The 23,412-nt window shown below is 39.3% G+C and overlaps 1 protein-coding gene across 1 annotated transcript in view; it reads left to right on the top strand.

The window, feature by feature from the left end:
* Window positions 1–23,412, top strand: part of LOC140284206 (partitioning defective 3 homolog) — a 304,162-nt gene that overhangs the window by 169,576 nt on the left and 111,174 nt on the right. Inside the window, exons 15-16 of the mRNA XM_072378014.1 lie at window positions 6,829–6,964; window positions 18,834–19,020. Of these exons, the coding sequence (XP_072234115.1) occupies window positions 6,829–6,964; window positions 18,834–19,020 (323 nt within the window). The remainder of the gene's footprint in view (window positions 1–6,828; window positions 6,965–18,833; window positions 19,021–23,412) is intronic.

Consider the following 23,412-nt stretch of genomic DNA (forward strand, 5'->3'; position numbering starts at 1 on the left):
TGCTTCACTATAGATGTCTTAAAGCTGCATTAGACAAAGATTTCTCGTAAGCTTGCATGCTTACCAGAGCCGACCGGTACGAAAAAAAGTCACATAGAACAACTCACATTAATATGGTCACGCTGTTTTGAAATACTTAATACTTTGTTTGACGATTTTAGATTTAATTACTGTGGATGAACTTAGTGATATTTATTGCCTAAATGTGAGGTCAGTTATCATTTTAGCCACCACAACAGCATAGACTCGCTTTGCAGTTAACACATCTGTCATGGTGTGAAACAGAGCCCACCGAAAATGTGGTGGTATAGTCATCCTCACAGACCACTTGGGTTTCAAATTGTTACTGTGTTATTACTGGTTTATTGTACGATTTAAATGTAAAAGTTTAAATGAACTAAATAGGAAAACACAAGTCTCCTCCTGCCCCGAACAAAAATGACTCGGTTGACTCAACTATGAGCGCCGGTCCGACTGATCGATTAGTCGAGCACGTCACTATTATTGACTGCATCTGCCTGCATGAACAAAAGCCACACAGGGACATAGATGGAGGAAAGTTTCAAATAATCATTTTCCCTTTTTCTGCTTGTCTCAGCTTAGCTCTCTAACAAGACCGCCTAAAGACATAAATGTAAAGCTTTTATGTAAAACACTCTTTTGACCACTTAAAAGACTTTCCAGTTCGGCAGCCCCAATTATGTAAATACCATGTGGGACAAGAAACTACTGAGACACTGGCCCAGTGCATTTAGTCACCTAAGGGACGTGTTTATGATCTCCCATTTTCTCATTTACCCAAGCGACCCACTCATCAGTCATATTTTGAGAAATGTCCACTGTTGTCTGCTGCACGTAAACGAATGAACCATTAGCAATGTCAACATTCCTTACAGTGATGGGGTTTTGATATACTCAAGATGAAAGCAAATCAATATCAATCCTTTAAACTGAAGAAATGTGGAAGGGTTATTAAAGCATGATGGCAACACGAGTAGGAAGGCGGGAAATAAAGTTCCTTCACATTTTGACACAATGCGACTGATTCTTTGTTTGATTGTTACATTTCAAGCTGGTCTGCTCCTACATTCTTACAAGTATTTGTCGAAACCGTTCCCCATTGTCTCACATTCTATCCCCTCTGCAAATTTGGAATGGGATACAATAAAATACATAGCTTTGCATGTGTTAATCCTTATTACTATCACTTAAGATACCAAGAAGATTATCTACTTAGAGAATGCTTTTAGAAGAGAGACAGACTTTGTCGGATCATAAAGAGCAGGGGTTTTAAGAACATGAAGAACACCTTTATATCAGTTCAGAATGTGACAGTGAGTTTACTGAGGAGGATGACACGATCCCCAGGCATCTAAAAAAAAAAAAAAAAAAACCTCATCAGCTACCAGCCACAGGCACAACCCCTCAGCAGTCTACAAGTGGAGAAATGTGGGTTTAACATCATGGTGAAATTAAAAGGTCATCTTGTCCATGGAATGAGTCACCAGTTCATGGCTACCAGTGACAAGAATACAATCAGGACCAACATCTGTTGCGGTTACTCATATAAAGTATTAAAGCACCGCAAGTCCTCTTTGAAACTTTTCATCCCAGATGCCATCCACACAATCACTTTAGGTTCACTAATTTGGACTATTTTTGGAGAGAGGCTTTAAGAGATGGACCAAAGACCATTTACTTTAAGGTTCTTATCCCTGCTGAAGTTTTCCATTGGGTAATCCATGGAATACCTGTGCAAAACTGGCAACATTATTTCCAAGATTCGCTGCTTCTGAAATGTGAAAGGTAAAAATAGTGTCCATGGCAATATGGTCACGTTATAAAACACGTGCTCCTTACCTCGATCATTTTTTTCTAAAACTCTTTTACTGCTCGTATCAAGAAGCAGAAGATAAAGGAAAAATATCACTTCTTAATTCTGTTACTTTCACTATAGCATTTTTTAAAATTATAACAAGTCACAGTAACTTTGTTAACTCTCTGAGGAGACTAAATATAAGAGTTTTTTATGTGAAAGAGCATCAAAGTAGTCTCCCCTGCATGTCATATGCATGATTGTAATCCATTCCAATAGCATTTCTGATAGTCACTTCAGGAAGTGTTATGCAAAGAGACAAGGTGGAAGGAAGTGGCTGCTCCAAACAAAAGATGCTCACTTGTAAGAGAGAAGAACTGATCGATAGCGCCTTGAGAGAGCTATCAATCAGAGTCCCAGTCCAGTAGATTATGGTTTTATTAGTATTGAGCTGACCACTGCTGGGAGAGACCTAAAAACATTGAGATGCTGCCCACAACATGAGGCAATAGAAATGAGGGGAAAACTTATGCAATGGCACTCTACAAAGCTTAATATGGAACGAGTGAAGTCCATTTAGATCATGACATGTACCACTCCCATGTTTTCATTGCAAATAGCAATAATTCATGGAAAGGGTACAGAGCACTGCACTCTGGGAAATAGAGTTCACAATGACACAATGGGTAAATTGAGGGAAGTAGATCATAGAGCAGAAGAAATACAATTCCAGCGCTGCTGGCCCTCATTCCCAGCTGGCTCTCTGAGAACTAACTCATTTAGAAGCGGCAGGGGAAACTCAATAGGACCAATTGAGAGAATAATATATTGAATCTAGTGGTTGAGTGGGCTGCTTGAGCATGGTAGAGGACTGTGGAGGTGAAGTGCTTGCCTCCGGCTAAATACACACAAACACTGGTATTTTCAAAAAACGTTGTTTTTACCTCCTCTGTTCGTAAAAAAGAAAAAAAAAACAAGTCCAGACAGCACTGTTTACAAAAAAGTTTTCAAATAGAAACACAAATTGGAGCCACAGAAACAGCGTTGCTATTGTATCAACTTTATATACACAAGGTAAAAGTAATAATACTCACCTAATTATTGTCCAAACCAGTTTTTAACGACAATCCAAATATGTTTTGCAGATTTTTTTTTTACCCACGCCTGCTAAATTCTTCAGTGTGCAGCTTTTCTGACAGCGCTGACAACTCATCGTTTCTTAGTCGTCTTCCCCTCAACGTGCAGCCAAAGCAGCTTACTACAACCACTTTATTCTCCAAGTTCTGACAACTAGCGGTTCCGTCTTGTCTCCTCAAAGTACAGGGATGCTGTCAGCTTGTTCTGTGTGGAATTATGTAGCAGTGAACTCTGGAGCACATTCTGATGCCTCCATTCTTTAATGTGGTCAGAGAGCAACAATATATTTATGTACCTGTAAAACGTGTGGTTAACAATACAAGCTCTGACAATATGTTGCTGCTCTGCCATGTCATCAAATGAGAATTCGGTGCATATTTTGATATCAGCCTGAAAGGCATTTTCCATAAAGTTTCATTTCAGTCCCCAAAACTGCCTTTGTATGTGCACGATAGGTGCGTGCACATTGAAACAACAACACATTGAGGTCCTCAGTGTGTAAAAACTCACATGTTGTTAAGGAACTAACATGGAAGTGTAGGAAAACATAAGCAGTGTTGTCATCTTATATTATATTGTGTATTATTAATATTATGCTAGTTATTAAGAATGACATGAGCTGGCAATTTATATGATCTGACATTATCTTCTTCTGCCTTTTTTTAAAGAAATGCACAGTATGGATAATCTCTTCCTTCACACACCCTTGTCTTGCTGTTCAGGTACACCTCTGCCTCTTCCAACTAGCAGTTATCACAATGTTGGATGCAAATTTACGACATGAGTGATGAATAACGGTACAATCAGAAGTTAATTGTTAGTGCAGAATTTATTAAATCCCTTTGATGATAATCCCTGCCCTGAATTTTGTGCTCTGAAAACTATAATAACTCTTGTTTGCATGCGGTGGGTTGTCTTCTTGATAGGGTTGATGTTCTGGGAGTGTTTGGGTGGACCTATATCCTCATAACTTCTGGAAAATGAACCAATATGAGACATATATTATGTCTTTAGTTGGAGCCACAACAGTGCTGCAAAGGTTAACCTGACTAGGAGTTATTCTCTACTCCAGCTGCTGTTGGTCCAATCTTCTTTCTGTGTAATTTCTAAGTAAAATTGAAGTTTTGCTCCTTAAATGCCATGTGACCCATTTTGAAAAGCACTGGCATTAGGTGAGGGTCTAGGTGGATGTGAGAGGCTAATGAAAGAGGTAACTTGCCAGCAGTGGAGAGGTGAGCTGTGCTTGGGGCAGGATGCAGCAGCTTAAGGACTGTAATTACAGCCTTATGGTGGAGGTTGACTGGATTAGGTACTCAGCAACTGGCTGAGACCAGGAGAGAAGGTAAGGAAAGGGCTATGGACTAGACATATTAGCCTCAGTTGGCAGCTTAAGACCATGCTTGTCAACATTCTGCCTCTTCTCCTTTACTGAGCACTCAAGGTCAGGGAGATTCTGATGCACTGGGAAAAAAACAAATTACCGTGCACTTGCATTAAGGCACATAACCATACAGACATGTTTATTGAATCCAACAGAAGCTGTGCAGCAGTTGATCTGTCTGAGTCACAGTGCTCTGCCCTCACCCTCAATCAACAGGATAATCCACTGAAAATGACTAGATTATGGCAGTTTGAATTCATCATGAGAATTTGTGGCTATAAAGGACTGAATCTCATGAAACACAGTTTGACCTTAGCAGTGTGTGAGTGTGTATGGTTGTCTCATTTGGCTCTGTGTTGGCCCTGTAATGGACTGGTGACCCATCCAGGGTGTACCCCACCTTTTGCCCGATGGCAGATGGGATAGGCTCCATCCTCCCCTAAGACACTGGATTAAGCGGATGGATGTGATACCACAAAGCTGTTGATTTTTTGGGTTTAACCTGTAGATTAGCCCTTTTATTATTATCTATTTATTTCAATTTTGTCTTGAGTTCATTCATGCTGTTGATTTCAATTACAACTTAACATTTGGTGACAGCAGTGTGCAACGTTTATATATAAAGGATGTCACCAGGCAGCAAACATTCAGGAGTCACTCATTAGAGTGAGATAAAGCCAAAGTATTAAAATGCATAGAGGCTGACCTAATTAATGCTGAATATACAAAGATTTAATTGATTCAACTTTAGCTTCGTGTTACATTGACTTCAACGTATGTTTGCCAAAGAAAGCAATGGATAATTTAAGATAAACCTGCTCATCTCACAGAGACAGAGGGAGGCTCTAACATAGTTGTCTTTCTATCCGCTTGAAGCATTATATACATAATTCCCTTCCTACCCCAAACCTTCCATCTTACTTCTATTCAACTCAGTGCAAGCCAATGATTAAAATGATTGGCATTAAAACAAGTGAAGAGAGAAGCTGAATAATGAAAAGTGAGTAAAATAAATCTTCATTTCAACAATTTAAACCTTTTGGAGTCTGAATCATCTGGGAACATGCTTTTTGTTAAAGTCTGACAGTGGCTATGGCTGCGATTGTAATTACGTTGACCCGACCGCTGGCAGCTCTCACACACATGTCTCCTCTCTCTTATCAACACATTGTCCTGATAAAATTAATTTTTTTCCCTTTCAACCTAATTAAACCTCTCATTTATATTAAACAGCTGATAAGTCCCTCCACCCTGGTACATATCAGGTAGGGACCAACGTACAGCTGGTCAGTAAGTTTGAACTCCCTGTACGTGGAGTTTGACAGACTATTAGCTGTTATAGACCGAAGATGCAATGGGCCTAACGGTCCCAGACTCTAACCATCTCCCACTGCTAAAACTGGCATGTGCAATGAGTGTCCAGTGGGCTGGTTCAGGGACCAGCAGTGCAGAACATCGAGCACATGGCAAACGTCACCAGTCCCTTTCCTTGAGCTCATTGTTAGCGACAGGTGTTTGTTGGCCTATGGGAAATCCATGGGGTTTTATCCAGATTGGTCTACTGCAGGTCCAGTTTCACACTGCTGAACCAGAAAATACCAACACAAGCTGATGTGCACATTGAGGCACTGACTCAATGTTTCTGGAGTATTGATGACGTGAGATAGGATCCATATGAAGTTAACCAATTTATTCCTTTATGTGTGAACATGTTTGCCTCCACTTTGTGGCGTTCTCTTCGCATAGAACATATGCAAATACACTTCACTTGTTCTATTGTGACATTGAAATTATCTTAACCTTTTTTTTCATATAATTATTTAATTTGATATGTTTGATTTTCCTTCCATCCATTGATCTATTTTCTCCACCTGCTTTATTCTATTCAGGGTCGCAGGGGGTTGCAGTAGTCTTAGGGCAAGAGATGGGGTACACCAAAGACCTGCTGCTTGTCTTTCGTTGGAAATATTTCTCTAGTGTTGCTTTAACATTAGCTTTAAGGTCAAGGCACAGTTCTCACTCTGTAAAGCCTGACAGAAAAGCCTTATCTCACTCCCAAAACAAATATAGCTGAGCACAGGAAATGATAGAGGTTTGATGCAAAAATACTTTTATTTTTTATTTTTTTTATTTTTACTTGTTAATCCAAACCATAACACCAACATACGACCATCCAAACTAACTTTCATCGGTCCATCCAGTGTCCCAACACTTTAATTGTACCCAATTTGGTGACCAAGAGTCTATATTATTAGTTTTAGATTGATAGTTTTAGTGCTCAGATTGTTAGTGATCTTGAGAAATGTTGCAAATGTTTTCAGACACTATGGATCTTCACATTAGAGATTTGTGTAAACATTAGGATAAAAATGTTTTTGTTTACCATTTTGGAAAAAAAAAAATCTATATGTGTACAATCTTTGTATTTAATGGGTTTAATTTGGTCAGTATACACATCTGCAAGCATCACATCTGCCCTCCATGTATGTTGTAGGAGGCCCCTGCCAGCCCTCACTCCGTTAACTCTGTCCTGGACAGCGATGAACGTCGGATCTCCCAGTCTCTCTATGACGTGAGGGACAGTCTGGACAATATCGCTGCGCCACGAGCCAATGTGATTGCGCGTGTTGGTGAGTTTCATACAACAGCATTTTATTTTTTCTCTCTTTTCGTTTTTTTACTTTTTGCACCTCTTTCAGCTTCAAAGCAAATATATATATATATACATAGTATGTCTTCTACATTAATTTATTTTCATTTGTTTATTGGATAATATGTGTGTATCATATCAAATATATTTTCCACACTGATTTATGTTGTTTTTTTTCTGGCCTTAATATCAGGAAATGTGTCCACCAGCTCTTTCATTTAAAGCCTCAACCGGCATGACTGTCAAAGCTTCATCCCCCCTCTTTACATTCCAAGGAACCCTATTTCGCTATTCAAACGTGTCAGGGATAAACGTCAGCCCCAATCCTCTCCACCTTCAATCCACTCTGCTGGTTTCCTTTGGGTCAATTCCCATTCTACCTGAATGACATCAGTGTGCTGAGATCTGGGCTCTGTAGGTGTATTGGAATTGACAATTCAATCCTGAACTCGTCCCTGCTGTCATCTCAACATTGTCAGGCTTTTCACATGCGCACACGCAGGAGCTGAGGGTGATTGTATCAGTGTGAATAATGATGCAATACAGTCAGATGTATGGCTGCTACTACTCTCAGCAGACACTAGGTTTATAAACAACTGTCTGTGATGATTAGGTGTCTATCCTCCCTTTTTTTTTACACATCTCCCTCTACTTTCCTGATATTTTAGATTAAAATTGGTCGTTGCATAATCAGATGTATCTCTTCTTCACGCGTCACTCCTTTCCACTTCTCTGCACACCTCAAAGCATATTTATAATCTATCAGTGATTTACACTTTCGCCCCTTTCTGTCCTTTTCCCATTAAATCTATTTCTTCTCTATACCCACTCCTCCATCCCCCTCCAGAGCAGTGCCACTGATCATAGAAGATCAGAGACTGTTTCAGAGGCATCTGACGGTTAATTAAACCTCCACATCAATAGGGTTTGCCCCTGACACTTACTCCCTCTGTCTCTCCTCTCTCTTCTCTCACATCTCACTTCTTTTTTTCAACTCTTTCACTGTTTTTTTTTCTTCTCTATCCAAAATCATGTGTTCTCATTTCCTTGGGTTTTCCTCATAGTTGGCTTAATTCGTTTTATTTGCTGCTCTAAAGCACTCTTTTCAGAAATGCTTATCTGCAACTGTACTGATTGAAAAGTTTTTTTTGTTCTTTCATGTCTCTTTAACTATCGAAGCGTTAAAGGCACCCAGCACAGAGTCTAATGAGCCAAATGGAAAAGTTTTAGTGATGGAGAGGAAGCGGTAGCTTAAGCAGTAAGCTATCATAGGTAAAATTCAGTGGAGTCTCAGATCTTTGACATGTTTCTTTGACAAGAGGATGTCAGTTATTTTTCATGTCTTCAGGCTGTTTCTGAGTTATGCCCTTATTAACCTGTGTCTTCTCTCTTTGACAGCTCTTAATTTATTAAACTGACATAATTCTCTTATTTAGATATCTGACATTATGACAGTTTGGTTTCTATTCATAACAACACTGGCTCATATGGGTGAAATAAGACATAGATGCTTGAATATCATGATCCAAGCCACTCTGTAGATTACCCAAGGACTCTTAGACGTGCAAACTGGGGAATGTTGGGGATCGAAACCAGTAACCTTCCATTCTAGGACAGCCACTGTAACACCTGAGCTGCAGCTGCTTCCTTAATCTTAAACTAGCAGAAGATGGAGATGCATATACCAGCAATGAACCATAGCCGATTCATTTTTTTTTTTTAAAGTTATTACCTTTAAATTTCCTCATCAACCCAAAGTTGCATGTACTGCAACAATTACAATACTCAGCCTTGTAGTTACACATTCTTTCCAACCGTTTATAATGTGAACAGTTCAAAGATCCTGCATTAAAATCTAAAGCTATTCTTCTCTATTTTTAACAACTTTGAATTCTCGAAACCTCTTTAACAGTGTACATAATAGATCACATATGAACCCAGTAAGTGTGTCGTGATCCTTTAAGATAGTGCTTAAAAAGGCTTTAAACTCTAAAAAATGTTTCCTTTCCTTTATGGGGTGATCCAAATCTGGCAGTTCAAGCAGACACTGTGGGTAACTCGCTTGCTGTTTCTCATTGTAAAGGGGATTTTTAAGATGAGAGAGACACATAACAGAATTGATGGTGGATACAGCAGGCTCCAGTGAGTTGGGCTAGACATATAGAAACTGATTGATATGACTTTGGTCAAACTTCCCTTTTTTTTTAGCATAATGATAATAATTTTTATTTATAAAGCACTTTCCATCAAAGTGCTGTACAACAAAAGGTGAAGCGACTTACATATGAGGATATAACATTACAAACAGTATACAAACATTAATTTTGACTTTTCATCCCTACATTTTCTGCCTGGTATCCTTTAAACTTCCCCTGCGTGGTTCTACACATTTTATAGGGCGTTTCTTTTTTTTCCACGATAAGCACATCTCTCATTAGGTTTAAACTTGGCTAATTTTCTGTGACGTTGAAACTCGCAGTAGCCTTTGGGATTTCTGATGTTCATCAAGACATGTTCCTCTTCTTTTTAAATACACAATATCAGCTTTAAGCAGTAAAACCAATTGTTAGAGGTTCTGATTTAATCAAACAGGTGACAATAACTGTGTCAACTGAATGTCTTATCTACTGTAATGTTAATGTTATGTGTATTTTAGTGTATAAAAGACATTTCTGTTTACTGAAAGACATTCAGTAAATGGAGACATACCAAATACGAAAGGTATACCATGGTTTTTCAAGGTAAACAGAACATGCCTGCCTGATGTCAAGAGGCAGACTGTTCCATGGTACCGGCGAACAAGAAGAAAAGTCCTATTGTCTTTTCATGGACTTTGGGGGCAGACAAAACACCAGAACCTTGGGAGCACGGTGTACATCGAGGAATACACAACTTTACCAAGTCAGATAGATATGATGGTGCAAAGCCACTTAATATTTTGTATGTGAGGAGCAACACCTTAAAGTGTGCTCTCACCTGAACAGGATGACAGTGGAGTGGTGCCAGCACCTGGGGGATCTGCTCCTGCTGTATTTTGAATGCATTGTAGACTCTGGACACTCTTTTTTGGCAACCTGGATAAAAGGGCATTGCAATAATCCAATCTCAGTGTTACAAAAACATGGATTAGGATCTCATCATGCTTTAATCATGAAGGGAGGTCCGATCTTAGCAATGTTTCCCAGATGAAAAACTGCGAATCTGGTGACCTCTTTGATATGAAGATTAAAAGAAAGTGTCTTATCAAAAACAAGATCAAGATTTGTAACGCATAAAGGTTTATCTCTGCAATGAATAACAGGCCTCCAAAGACAGTTAAAATGACTCAGCCTTGCTGGTCCAATGATCATTTCTATCTTGGCTGAGTTAAGGAGCAAGAAATGTTCTGATAACCAGCTCTTAAAAGCAGCTAAACATGCCCCAAGTTTATTGCTGGCAAGTCCATCAAAATGACAATGACAGCTACAGCTGCAGATCATCTGCATAACAATGAAAATTGATTTCACATCTGACCCAGTGGTGCCATGTACCACTCTATGAATTTAACCACTGCCTGACCTGAGAGGCCAAAAAAGTTCTCCAGTCGATCCAACAATATAGCATGATCCACAGTGTCAAATCAAGTCTCACAATAATCTTTACAGAGGATGAATCTGAGTCTGGTGCCAGTAAGGGTCGTTCCCCCCATTTGTAACAGCTGCTTCCGTGGAGTGATTTGCTTTAAAAGCAGATTGAAATGTCTGAAAAAGTTTGTTTGCAGATAAATACTGCAGAAGCTGAGTTTAGAGTTTATTTTTCCAGAGAGTTTGGTTCAAAATAATAGCAAGCGTGCCCTTCATATTTGGGCCTAGCAGCAGAGTACTCGATCTGTCTCGGTACAGTAAGAATACATTAAAAAGTCATGCACAGACAGATCAGTACTCCTGACGGCCTGTTTATGCTGTGTGAGCCTAGAGAAAATAACAATGTAGAATTATGTTTCTTATCAACAATCAAGTTGGAATAATATGATGCTTTCACAGCTGAAATCACTGTCTGAAATGAAAACTGTCCTTCCACGCTTGACCAAAAACATCAAGCCTGGAATGAAGCCACGAACGCTCACGTCTTCTGCAGTTTTTCCTGAGGATTAACAAATCCTCTCTTTGCTGAGGGGTATGGCTCTTTTTGAGCCCCCTGCGTTATTTGGCAGGAGCTACTATATCAGACAAAGCCTTAAGCTAACTGTTATATTTCTCAGTGAAACAATTATTTGAAAAAGCCTGATTAAAAACGGGGTTTATTGTATTTGGCTACTAGTGTTTAAGATTTTTAAGACACCGGGGCTGACATTTCAGAGTAGTCTCATGGTTCTTGTTTCTTTACCTAAGGCTAATATAAAACTGGCACATAACAGATGTCACTCACTGAAACAGACAACCCGTCGCCCAACACAGGGTCCAGAGTAAGTCCACATTGATGTGTTGAACCAGAGACAAATTGTGTCAAATTAAAAGAATCAACAATGTTTTAAAAGTCTTTGACCAGAGTCATCACAACAAAATCACAATCGGAATCATCTCATAATGCGGAGTAAAAGTGGATTAAAAGTTTGCAAATCCAAATGAATGGAATAGATAATAGATCGAATTGGCATGATACCTGGGTGGAGGATAGATCACAGCAATCAACACCATAGAAGGCTTGGTGATGGTGAAAAGCTGCAATTCCAGAACTCATGAAAGCAGAGTTCATTATCTGCTTGCATTTAAAGTGAACTTTCCGCATTGATCTGTGTTGCATATTAAAACTGTATCGACCATATGGTCTGTAATTTCTCTTTTAATGTGTTGTAGTTATCGGCTTTCATTTTAATAAAGGTACAACATAATGTGAAAATATATATCTAAAATTGTTTGTCATAAATGAAGTGTTGGTTGGTTAATGTCTGCAGGCTAGACACAGTGCAGCTGTTTCAACTATCTTCTTCTCTGCGTTATTTTGGCTCAGATGTATTGCTTGGTTTGTGAGATGTGACAGTTGTGGTTAGAGGACAGATGTTGAGATCGGCTCAGCAAGGTCAGGAAACACAGCCGCCAGAGTTTGACTGACAGCTCAATGTGGAGTGTATCTAAACCTGCTAAATTACTGGATCATGAAGGTTAGACGTGTGCAGTTTATGATGTGATAGAGCACACTTGAATTATACGTGCACAGGTACAGACACATACAAATGCACAACTTCTGCAACAGTTCCCATTGATATGTACTTTATATTCTTCCTCAGAGCAAACAGTTATTACTAACAAAACTCTGATGTATTTCATCCCTTAAAAGACAAGAGAGGAAATCTCTAATCAAATCAGACACTCTCCTCTGCTGCTGTGCTCAATTATTCTGCCTCCTCTGCCATAAATGAACCAAGACCCAGAGGTAAATGGAATGGAAAGGTTTTGCTGTGCAAGAATTGAGACTTGACTATGATTTGGAGTTATTGAGGATGACAGTAAGTCAATACGATGAAAATGTAAACATTCTTATTCCTGCCCAGCCATGTTAGTTATGATTTGGGTGTTCTGTAAAAAAGCAGCTAATACATGCATTGTTGATGCCTTATCTAACCTTACTCAAGTATTGATCAGAGATTGGACTCCCAGTAGTCGAGGGCAGCTTGATGCCTCTCTTGTGAAACAATAGAAATTGATGTGCTCTGGAGGGATTGGTGCAATTGAATGGATTATAGGACTTATAATTACCATGGCAACTGTGAAGGGGAGCCCAAAATGACACAGGTGACAGATGCTTTAAGTTGATATCATGTTGATTGTAAGGTTGCTTTGCCTTGATTTTCCCTGAAGTATTTTTGTGCTGCCATTAAGAACATCTACTTTGTAAGTAATTCAAGCATCACGTAGCTGGTGATAATCCCTTTGTCTCTTTGCTTCAATAAGCCATGCAGTGCAGTAGTATTGTCAGCGTCAGCTGAATCCACAGCTAGAAGCTGATGAACATAAAGAACTCCTTGCATGACTCAAATTATGACTTTTCTCTCGCTTGATTTTTTTACTCTACCTCATTTTGCTCTCTGAATGTGAAATGATAGAAAAAGACTAAGTGAGAGAGAATGAAAGAAAAGCTCAATTAAAGGAAGAAGAACACGAAATTGAATGAAACCTTCTGCTTGCACATTGTAACAGCCACTGCCGAGTTTTTACACAAAGGTCGTTAGCATCACACCCAGCTTTGCCTTCCGTCCTGTTTAATTGAAAAGTGCCACTAGGTGTCAGTTCCACATGCTGGGGTGAAAATTGAGGCCCATGGATCAAAGTGTTCTGTGGATGTGGCGGTTTGACCCAAGTCAGAATGCACACATGGGACTGGCACATGAGTAAGGAGTGGCTGTGGACTAAAAGTCAGGCAAGCTGAATTCTGTTGTTGCAACATAAAACATTTTCCCAATAATGTAATGTGTCAAACATTGGAAACTTGCCAAGTTCTCTCAGTTTATGTTTGTTTATTTTTGTAGATATATATTTTTTTCCAAGTACTTTTCATCATAAGAAGTATAAGTGCAAACACTCACAGAGACGTGTATGATATCATACTAACAGCTGGCTGACTCGAGCTCTCATTTTTCCTAATGCTCTAAGAGGGATCGCCCTGACCCTGTGGTCCACTCATGTCCGCTACCTCATAGTTTACACACTCATCCTCTGTGTGTGCTGCCATTTGAGGCAGAGAGACCATCCTTAACTTGGTGTTCAGCCTGCTGGAGGTTGGTGCTCACATGGCTCAGAGAAAAACAAGACGATGGCGTTACCCTGGATGATCTCATTTTTGTTAATAAGGGGATGTCAGAACAAAATGGGTTAATTGGGGCTATTTAGGGCTGTTTTCCAGGGTGCAAGGAAATCCCTGATGAACTCCAAATGACCATAGTATTTGATATCCTTCTTTATTTGCCAGTCATCTGGATACTAAGGAGACATTTCTCCACAGAGAAGCTAGACAGTCTCATCAAGTCCATCCATGTTCCGATCAATTTCATCTGGTGAGAAAATCCCTGATGGGATGTGGTGGAATGCTGTTATAAAATGGCAACAATGTTTCCTTGTGTACATAAAGGCATTGGTCACCACTAGTGTGTACTTAGGGTGATTACCTGCTGCAGTCCATATATGCGTCTGGATGCCGTGGAATCAAGAATCATTAATGATCTCTTCTTTCATCAAATCAATAGGCCGTAGTGTCACAGAGGGAAGGAGGAACATAGAAAACAGAGAGGAAAAAAAAGAGTGATGGTTTGATGGACAGAGATAGAAGGAATTGTCTTAGAGAAAGAAGATAGAGCAGGGCTATTAGTGTGACCTCTCACCTTATAGCTCAATGTTTCAATGGCCAATACTTGGTCAGGGAGCAGAAAAAGAGTAGTGAAGCTCTGATCCGTCAGGATGAATGCAGGCAGGTGGCCTCTGAAGCTAGAAAGCTCATCTGTCTCTGTCCTCACTCTCCGCCAGAAGGAGCAACAACATCTCTGCTTCAGTTTCCGTGCACTGAGCCTAACTGGCCAGAGGGTGTGTGCGCTTTGGCAAAAATGGGTTAGAAGACTGCTTCTGATCATATTTTCTTTGCACGTGCACTATGTCTTTTTTTTTTCTCCTGAGGTTCTGCTCATTGAGGAGGCAAGGATGGTTACATGAGTAACATGGCAGTGTAATACTTAAAATAAGTTAGGAAAGTGTGCATAACGTATAAAAAAATCCATGATTCTGACTTTTGACTCTGACTTTTGGCAGATGATGTAAACCCAAGATATATCCCAGAGGTATTTGGATGGGCCGATTCTTCAGAAAGTAGAAATGTGTTGTTGGTCAGACTAATCAGCATTTGAGATGTTTCTTGGAAGAAATGTGCTCTGCACAATAGACAAAAAGGAAAATGAGGCTGTTATCAGCAAAAAGACTGAAAGCCAGGCTCAGTTGTGGAATGAGGTCACTTCCTAATTTCTCTAATGGCAGCATTAATGAAGATAAGGTAATTGAGATTTTAAAGCAACAAATGATGCCTTCAAATTGACATTTTGTCCAGGGATTTCAACATTTATGTCACTAAAACAATACGAAACCACATTTTGCTCACATTACAAAGACATAGCTGAGGAAGAAGAAGGTACTGGAACAGTGTGTGCCTGACTGCAGTCCTGACCTGTCTGCACTGGTGGAGGTGTGGAGAATATTGAAATGAAAAATGCCACGATGATAACACCATCCTGGCCAAACTTCCACTATAGCTGGATTTTTTTTGTGTAATTTTGTGATAAAACCATGTTGCCCATGATGCGCAGTTACAATGAAATTTAATGTTCCAACATTAGAATTAATGACCACTAATCACATTGACTTTATGGGTTTCAGCTGTTAACTGTAATTCCATTAAGCTTTCACATTACAGCGTTCTTGGTAAATGGCACAAACCACCCAGCAAATTCTGTTTTGTTTTGAGCAGGATATTATCTGTAGGGGTAGCAGGTAGTATGTATTAGCTTTTGTTTGGTGTGACTCATGACAGGCTGTCTTTAATTACAGTGCAACAAAGACTGCAGTGACACAATCATATTGTCAGAGAGATCTTTGTATGAGTATGAATCAGAAGCTTTTAAGCAAAAATACCAAATAGCTTCCTTATGAAAGAGCCATTCTTCTGTGAACCATGAATTACAATTAAGGTAACATTTGCACCTCTCTGACCTCACTTTCTCATGTCTTCCAATTCTGTGTGATTGTTTGCGACGGCATCATGTTAGATATACTTTTTTCTTCCATTTGACTTGTATTCTACAAAATGAAAGGAAGGCAACTTCACCAAATGTGCCAATGTTTCCAGGATTGTTGAAGGCAGAACATCATTATGATTTTAGCCATTTTAGTGGTCCTGAGCTTTGATAAAAACAGCAACTGCATACACAATACTCAAGTTTAGATTATTGTAAGTATCATCTGATGCTATTAAGTGAGGGAACTGCTATCACAGGCCCTTTTATCCCTTGTAGAGAATGTGAGGAGCTGGTTAAATGACAGTGGTGTTGAAAGAGTTGGTGAGCAACTTGATATGAACCTGTGGAAATGTGAAAGAAAGACTTTGCTCAGCCAAGATGAAGAAACCTAAAGAGCCGTTGAAGGTCACCACACTGTTTTCCAGGAGTCATTTCCTTTAGGTCTGGTCTGCTTCATTTCCCCAGTTTAGCTTTACAGGCTAGCTCAAAGGCATCCTAAACTACGGCAAATCGTTTAATGAGTGGGTTGGGTGTGATTTTCCTCAATGCTTATTAAACTGACAGCAGCAAAAAAGCCAGTACTGCAGTTTCTTTAATTGTTTTCACCTTTCAAATCATCAGTGTAGCCCTGGCTATATCTGTCCCCGAGCCATTCTTTGGGCGTGTATGTTTGTGTATTTTAGCTACTTAGCAAAAATTAATGACTTTAACAGCTCCTCATCTGCCTATTATGTCAAGAGATCCTGACTAGAAATATTTTGTGAGGTTGATAAGGAAGCTTGCAGATTTTCCAGTTAAACTTGTGTCTTTTGCAACAAGTGCATTGTTGCCATGGACAAACATAAGGCTATATATAATAATCATAGATAATATATTGTCTTGAAAAGAATAGTTTGCTAACAGATACTTCATCCGTGTCTAACTGAAGTCACCAAACCTTATGAGGACACAGCTACAGTGAAATTGTCAGTGTTGCTGATACAATCGAGAGATAACCATGTGTGACAATGTCTGAAACATAAAGGCTGGCAGGACAGAAGCCCCTATGGAGGCACAACTAACGGGCATATCTTATGGACACTGCTGAACTTTGTCAAGATTTATACTGAATTTAATATTCAGGACAAAGTATCAAAGTTTTTGAGAAGTGACTTGCAAAAAGTGAGGAGGATGTGAGGACAAACCTTTTTTATTGCACAGAACATAGAGCACATCAATAACATAAAAAAAATGTTGTTGCCATCTCATACTTAGTATTTATAGTTTCTATTGACAAAATATTTAAGATCAAGTTTAAAGCGACTCCGATTTAGCGATATAAATGATAAATATGCAGCCATGACTGAACTCCTAACTTTAGTTTGTCTGCAAGTGACAGGTCAAGTTTAGTCTGAGTGGCTTTTTTTCAGTTCATCCCTTCCATTACTCATTTCCTGCTGTTTTACAGCACAGGGTGAATTCAATTACCTGTGCTTCTCTGTGAAGCTGCCTGAGTGAGAAATGGCCTTTATTTCTCCCGTACAGTGTTGGCAACCATCTTAACTGGTTAAGTGGAGCAATCCAAAGACAAAATGATGAGGCATTAAAAAGAATCAATTAACAGACTTGCGGGTACATCAAAAAGCTTTTGGCAAAGTTTTCTGGTCCCGCAGCTGCATATGACAAAAAAAATCATTCTACATTATATAGCTGTAACACAGTTGGCCTCATGCAGAAGTAGATTTTAATTAAATGATAATAGCACTGTTCAAAGCAAGGTAACATCTTTGTGGTATCATCGGCTCTTTCAGTGCAGTCTTTCATGTATTTCCACGAGGTCTTTTAAACCTTTTCATTCCTGTGCCACCAGCAAGTGCTCTGACTTATGTGACAAATTACTCAGAAAAAGCCGCTTTTATTTTTTCCTTTGTATTTGATCATGTATTTGCTTTTTTTTCTTTCTTTTATTTAACGTAGGAGGACACCATGATTTCACTCTCAGCCCCACGTGGCTGATTTATTTCATTTTTTTAACTTTTCCTTGTTTTTTTTTTTCAGAGCAAACACTTAAACTAAGCTATACACTTAATTACTGTGTTGCTCGGTGCTCAGATTTACTTCCACAATATGCATTTATCATGTGTGGGGCCCCAGTGTAATAAATCTGCGCTCAGGTTCATGTGGGATTCCTGCCAGAGTAAATATTGTTGTCTGCTGTTAGTGATTACACACAATTGTTCCTAAGCTATTAAATTTACAAAATGGCTCTCTGATAATGTAAACAAAAGCAAAGACCACAGAAAGTCCAGAGACCCAACGTCTAATGTTAAGCAGGTGTCTGGCAAAACTCCGATCTCCTGATGCGTCTTGAGTTCGAGTGGATTTATTTGATGCACAAGTATTCACATTTAAGTGAAGCGCTGATTTATTTTTCAGAGTGAATCTTCCAGCGCAGTAATGTAAGGCCACTTCTCATGCTGCAGAACAACTCTTCTGCTGCCCTTGGTGCTGAGTGCCAGCACATTCCCTGTTGACTTTCTCTCCTGAGGCTAGCAAAGGAGCAATTCTGAAAATCCTCAGTGGGAAGGGGTCATATGGGAAAGAATACTGATCAGGGAAGCTCTTCTTCTACTCATGTCTGTCCTTGGAGAAGAGAGACAGAGAACAGTTAAAACTACCCAAGTCTGCAACTTTTCCCCCTGACATTAATCGACCGGATTCTGGATGGTAGAAGGTAGATCCTTCTTGTTTATGTCCTATAACTGTCATGGTCCCTTTTTCTTTCTCATGGTCGTCATGTGTCTGCTGCTATTTGGAAGATGTTGTCTTGTCTTGTTTATACGGGATCAGAACTTGTCTCCCAATAAGTCAAGATTTCAACAAGATAATGCAAAACCTGAGGTCCGTTTTGAAGGATGAAGGATTGTGGGGAATTAAAGCGCTGGGAAAGAAAGAGCCAATTGCATTTTAGTGTAGCTATTTGTTAAATCTGGAAAGCAAGACATAATCCTCTGATATATTGTCTGTGGAGGAGTATAACTGAATATTGATGTAGTCTTACAGGAAACTCAAATCATACATGCTGCTTAGTCTCTCTCTTTCCCTCCCTGTCTTTTAGGTCATTATCAGTTCTCTCCAACTGTGAACATGCCCAAAGATGACATAGTGATGATTGAAGACGATAGTCTCCCCTTGCTTCCAGCAAACCTGTCTGACCAGTCATCGTCCAGTTCACACGAAGACATGGGCTTTGTGGGAGAAAACCCAGTTCGCTGGATTCACGAGCTGCCTGGTCAGAATGAATGGTAGGTAAAAGGCTGTCCTTATGTTGCAGTGGAACTGGCTGATTTATGAGTTATTTCTATTTCACAGGACTTTAGATTTCCCCTATTTGGAGGGGAGCAGAAAACTGTATTTTAACAAGTTTTTGCATGTTTGTTTCTGTGCAAATTGCATTTCTGCGTCTACGTGGGGGAAAAAAATTGCATCCTGGGCTCGCCCAGAAAAACCTGACGATCAGATTTCAATTAAGTTAAAAGAAAGAAAAATTAACAGGGATAATGTATTACAAATTACTGCAAGTTAGTGCCGTCCATCACATTGTGAAATGGATTTCCTTAGTAGAAATCCGTCATTTCGACTACCTTGCATTAACAAAAGAGGAAATAATATTTGTTTTATTTATTATTCACTCTTTTATGACTATTACAGAACATATACATATACATACATATACATCTGGGTATAAGCCTGTGGATGTGCATGTGCAATAGAACTGTGAGTAAAAGACCATAATGGACTCATACAGTACTTTCACCCCCTCATCCCCAACCACCCATGGGATTTTAGTGCCCCGCTGCAGCACCCTCATAATAAAATCAAGCGATGGCTCATCAACCTTGTCAGAACACTAAGACTCTTTCGAGACTCAACCATTTAGGAATCCTTTCACACACGGCTCTTTAAGAAGCCTGGCTATGAATCAAAATGTTGCTTTGTTTTTTCTTTCAAAACTGTATTTTAGTTAGGTATGATCCCTTTAAAATTTCCCATGACACTCCCTGTATAACTGCAAAGTTTATCTACAAGAAATGATGTCAGTCAGTTCATCTTGTAGGCAGCATGTCTCGTTTTGTTTGTTGTTTCTTAGGATTGGCTTTTTAGCTTGGTGAGATCACATGGGCACATGTTGCATAAGAGCCACAAGCATATGGCTGAAAAACACTATATATACTCACACAAACGGCCACATTAGCACGGGTATAAAAATGTGAGTTGTGTGTGCACACAAGGCTGGAGTTTGCTACATACTAATGACTAGGATTAATCTGAATATTTCAAACACATTCACATTTTACCCACAGCTGGTTACATGCACCAAGTATATATCATCATTGTGACTAACTTATACTGTTTCTCGTTTTCCTTTTCAAGTTTCACCATCATCCCACCACAGACAATTACTTGCCCAGTATTAACAAGCATACTGAACCAGCAGGGGATGTGGGTCAGCCAGATTCTAGTGCACTGGAACTGCTACTTTTTAATTAAGCTCTTGCAACAGTGAAGCCGTGTATGAGAGTCTCATCCTTGGCCTCCAGTGTTATTCCACTTTCTATCCTCATGGTAGAAGTCATGACGAGGCCACATTTATGCATCTACAGTGCATACACAAAAGTGTCTGATTAGCCTGTAAAATCATTGTAATTCTTTTTAGTCCTTTTTACTCCCTATACAACAAAAGAAATTTCATTTTCTATTTTTGAGAGATATTCCTTTACCAATTTGGAAAATATGCCGCTTGAGTGATTTCTTTTAGTTATTCTGACTCTTCTTAACATCTGTTTTGATGAATGAACAGAGGCTCTCTAAAAGCCAACTAGTGCCCTTAAACAGCCAAATTCTCGACAAGGTGAAGAGGAAACGCTGTGTATGTCAGGCAGGAACAAGGCGGTAAGAGGGATGAATTTAAGTTTAAACCATCTCTTCTCTTGACCCTTGTAGAGTTCACCTGTGTTATTGCAGTAGTGGTGTATATCTAACTCTTTGGCACTGCCGACACTGTCTGTGAAGTCATCACCTTAGTATTTGCCAGGTTACAAACACAACTCATCGACACATTTATGAAAATCTTAGTCATGAATGCAGCATGCAGCTCCTCTGCCCATCCCACAGTTAGAAAAACATATCATCATATGGCATTAAATCTACAGGGAACTGGCTGACTGGTGTGGGAACAGTCACCTCATCTCAAATGTAAACCAGACGTTACTTTGCGAACTGAATGTTTTCTAGTTGAAATGTTATGCTCTGCAGTTCGGACAACCTGCAGCTGTGTAGATAAGATGTGTTTTTGGCCCTCTCCTCACTCTCGGTGCAGCATTGAATGCTGTACACAGCTCCCTGTGCGTTTACATCACATTATGGGCATGTTTCAAATAAAGATGTAGGTCTTTGATTCCGTTAATATATGCAATAATTAACGGTACACTTGCATTACTGTGAGTTACGCTGTGTGTGTCTCCAGTTTGGTCCATTACTGTTGATAAGAAAGTATTGCTTACAAGTATATTTTACTAACTTAAGGGCTCACTGCTAAACAATTTCCTTCTCAAATCAATAGAGTAACTATGTATATCTCTATATAGAGCTAGAGTGTTTGGTATGACTAAGGGAATAGCGTAATAGAGTTTTTGTTTACTGCAATAAATTGCACAGTGGATGCCTGGATGTTTTGATGACAGGTAATGTGCGTAAACACATCGTATGATACAGCTATCCTCGTCAGTCAGTGACAAACATGCATAGACTAACCCTTCACCAGAGTCCTGCTGAAGCCTTGATGGTTGAACCTCTCCGAGAGTTCTGACTAACTTCAGGTTCTAGCTGATACAGTTGTTCGGTTCTGTCAGACAGTCGCTGTCCATTGGAAAACTTTCTTCCTGCTCACGGTGTCCAGACCCTGCAAACAGCCAACTCTCAGGAGAGGTGTTTCAGTCGGCCTGAAAGAAGGGCCACTGTGCCTACACCAACAGATGATTTGACCAAAGCCTGTATCGCACATGTCACTTTAATACCTACCATACCTACAAAAGATAATTTCAATAAATGGTAGTTGCTGTAATAACTTCATATATACCATACTTACCATTTGATGAATGAATGAAGTCGTTCTTTTTTATTTATTTTCTATTCTAGTGACCGTTTTGTAATTTTTTTAATCTTTTTTTATTATCTTCCATAAATGAATCCACTTAATTTATAAGATTCTTAATATTAAAGTTTCTTTGTTCTCCTCGTTTTTTTTTACTGAATAAGATAACCACTGTGTTAGTCTGTTAATAGGTTGGGCCCCAGGATAAATGGTTGTTGTGGAGGCAGAAATTCCATCTCACCCTGTAGTCAAGAGACCGAGAGTGACCTACTTTTTCCTTAGCTAATGGATAATAGTTGTCCAGTGGTTATAAAACATGCTGTATCACATCAGTTTTGTAGGCTCAAACATCAAAGGGGTTGTAAATATTAGAACTCTGTGTCTTTGCATCTCTGTTTTAATGATAAAGTACAGATATGCAAGCTGTTAATGTGATACTGAATGTTTTATTTAGATTTTACTCCTTTTTATTAGCTAGCTGGTTGGAGCGTTGTGCTTACGTCATCAAACTAGCTTGTGACTTTACGGTAGTTAAATTAAGTTGCAGTGCAGTCTAAATAATCAAACATTAAACATCCATAGAGTTGCACTTGAGATCTGTCTAAATCTGTTTATACTTCAGCCAGCTGTAGTGGATCAAGTTTGTGTTGGTGAAGTGCAAAATGCCAGTATGTAGATTTAAAGAGTGTGTAATAGTGATGAGTAGCCTCGTGATTGAAACCAGCCTGTGTCATTTGTCAGGTTTCAGTGAATAAATAAAGGATGTAAATTATTGCTTAACATAGCTTCACAAAGTTTCTTTTCAGCAATAGGTCCTGACCCGCCACATTCATCCCCTTGACTGTCTCCCACTTCATTAGTTTGAATCCGAAACCAAGCAGGAAGGGCCATGTCTAAATGTTTTACAATAAAACTGATATAATAATCTGGTTGATGTAGTGTCTGAATAATATGGAAAAAACATGGGAATGAACAAAGGATGTGGAGTAGTGTGAGAAAAATGAAAGGTATATTTATGGCTGCTCAGATACAATCAGCCGCGCCTAAATGAGGAAAAAATAAGTTTCCACCTGGTTTTAATCTTCCAAGCTGACATTATGCACTTGTAGGCTGTGTCTGCTGTCTCACTGTGGTCCCAGTCCAGCGAGAGGTCTTTTTAGACCGTGTTTGTTGTCCAAATATGATGAATACAGTCAAGATATTAGAAATGGGAATTTGAATGTATTTAGTATGAATCCTCATTGAGGTGCCATAAACTTTATCCTTAAGAGGGGGGCGACCTCGTGTTCCAATGAAACATTTGAAGGAAGCAAAAGGCAAGTATGGAAGCACTAGTATGGGACTACAGTAAAGATTTTTTTACTTTGAAGATGGAACTTCAAAGATTGGTGTTTGAAAATGGAAGCATCTCATCCTTTTTTCATTTTGTATATTTCTTGTGAATACAGTCAAGCGTGAACTCAAACTTTCTTATATGAATACAGTTGTCTGTTGGCTTACTACCACTGCTGGCTTTAATGCTACTATCGCATGAGGGGATGAG

The sequence above is a fragment of the Leuresthes tenuis genome, unplaced genomic scaffold (genome assembly GCF_036924035.1).
Source record: "Leuresthes tenuis unplaced genomic scaffold, fLeuTen1.0.hap1 SCAF_24, whole genome shotgun sequence".
Taxonomy (NCBI): domain Eukaryota; kingdom Metazoa; phylum Chordata; class Actinopteri; order Atheriniformes; family Atherinopsidae; genus Leuresthes; species Leuresthes tenuis.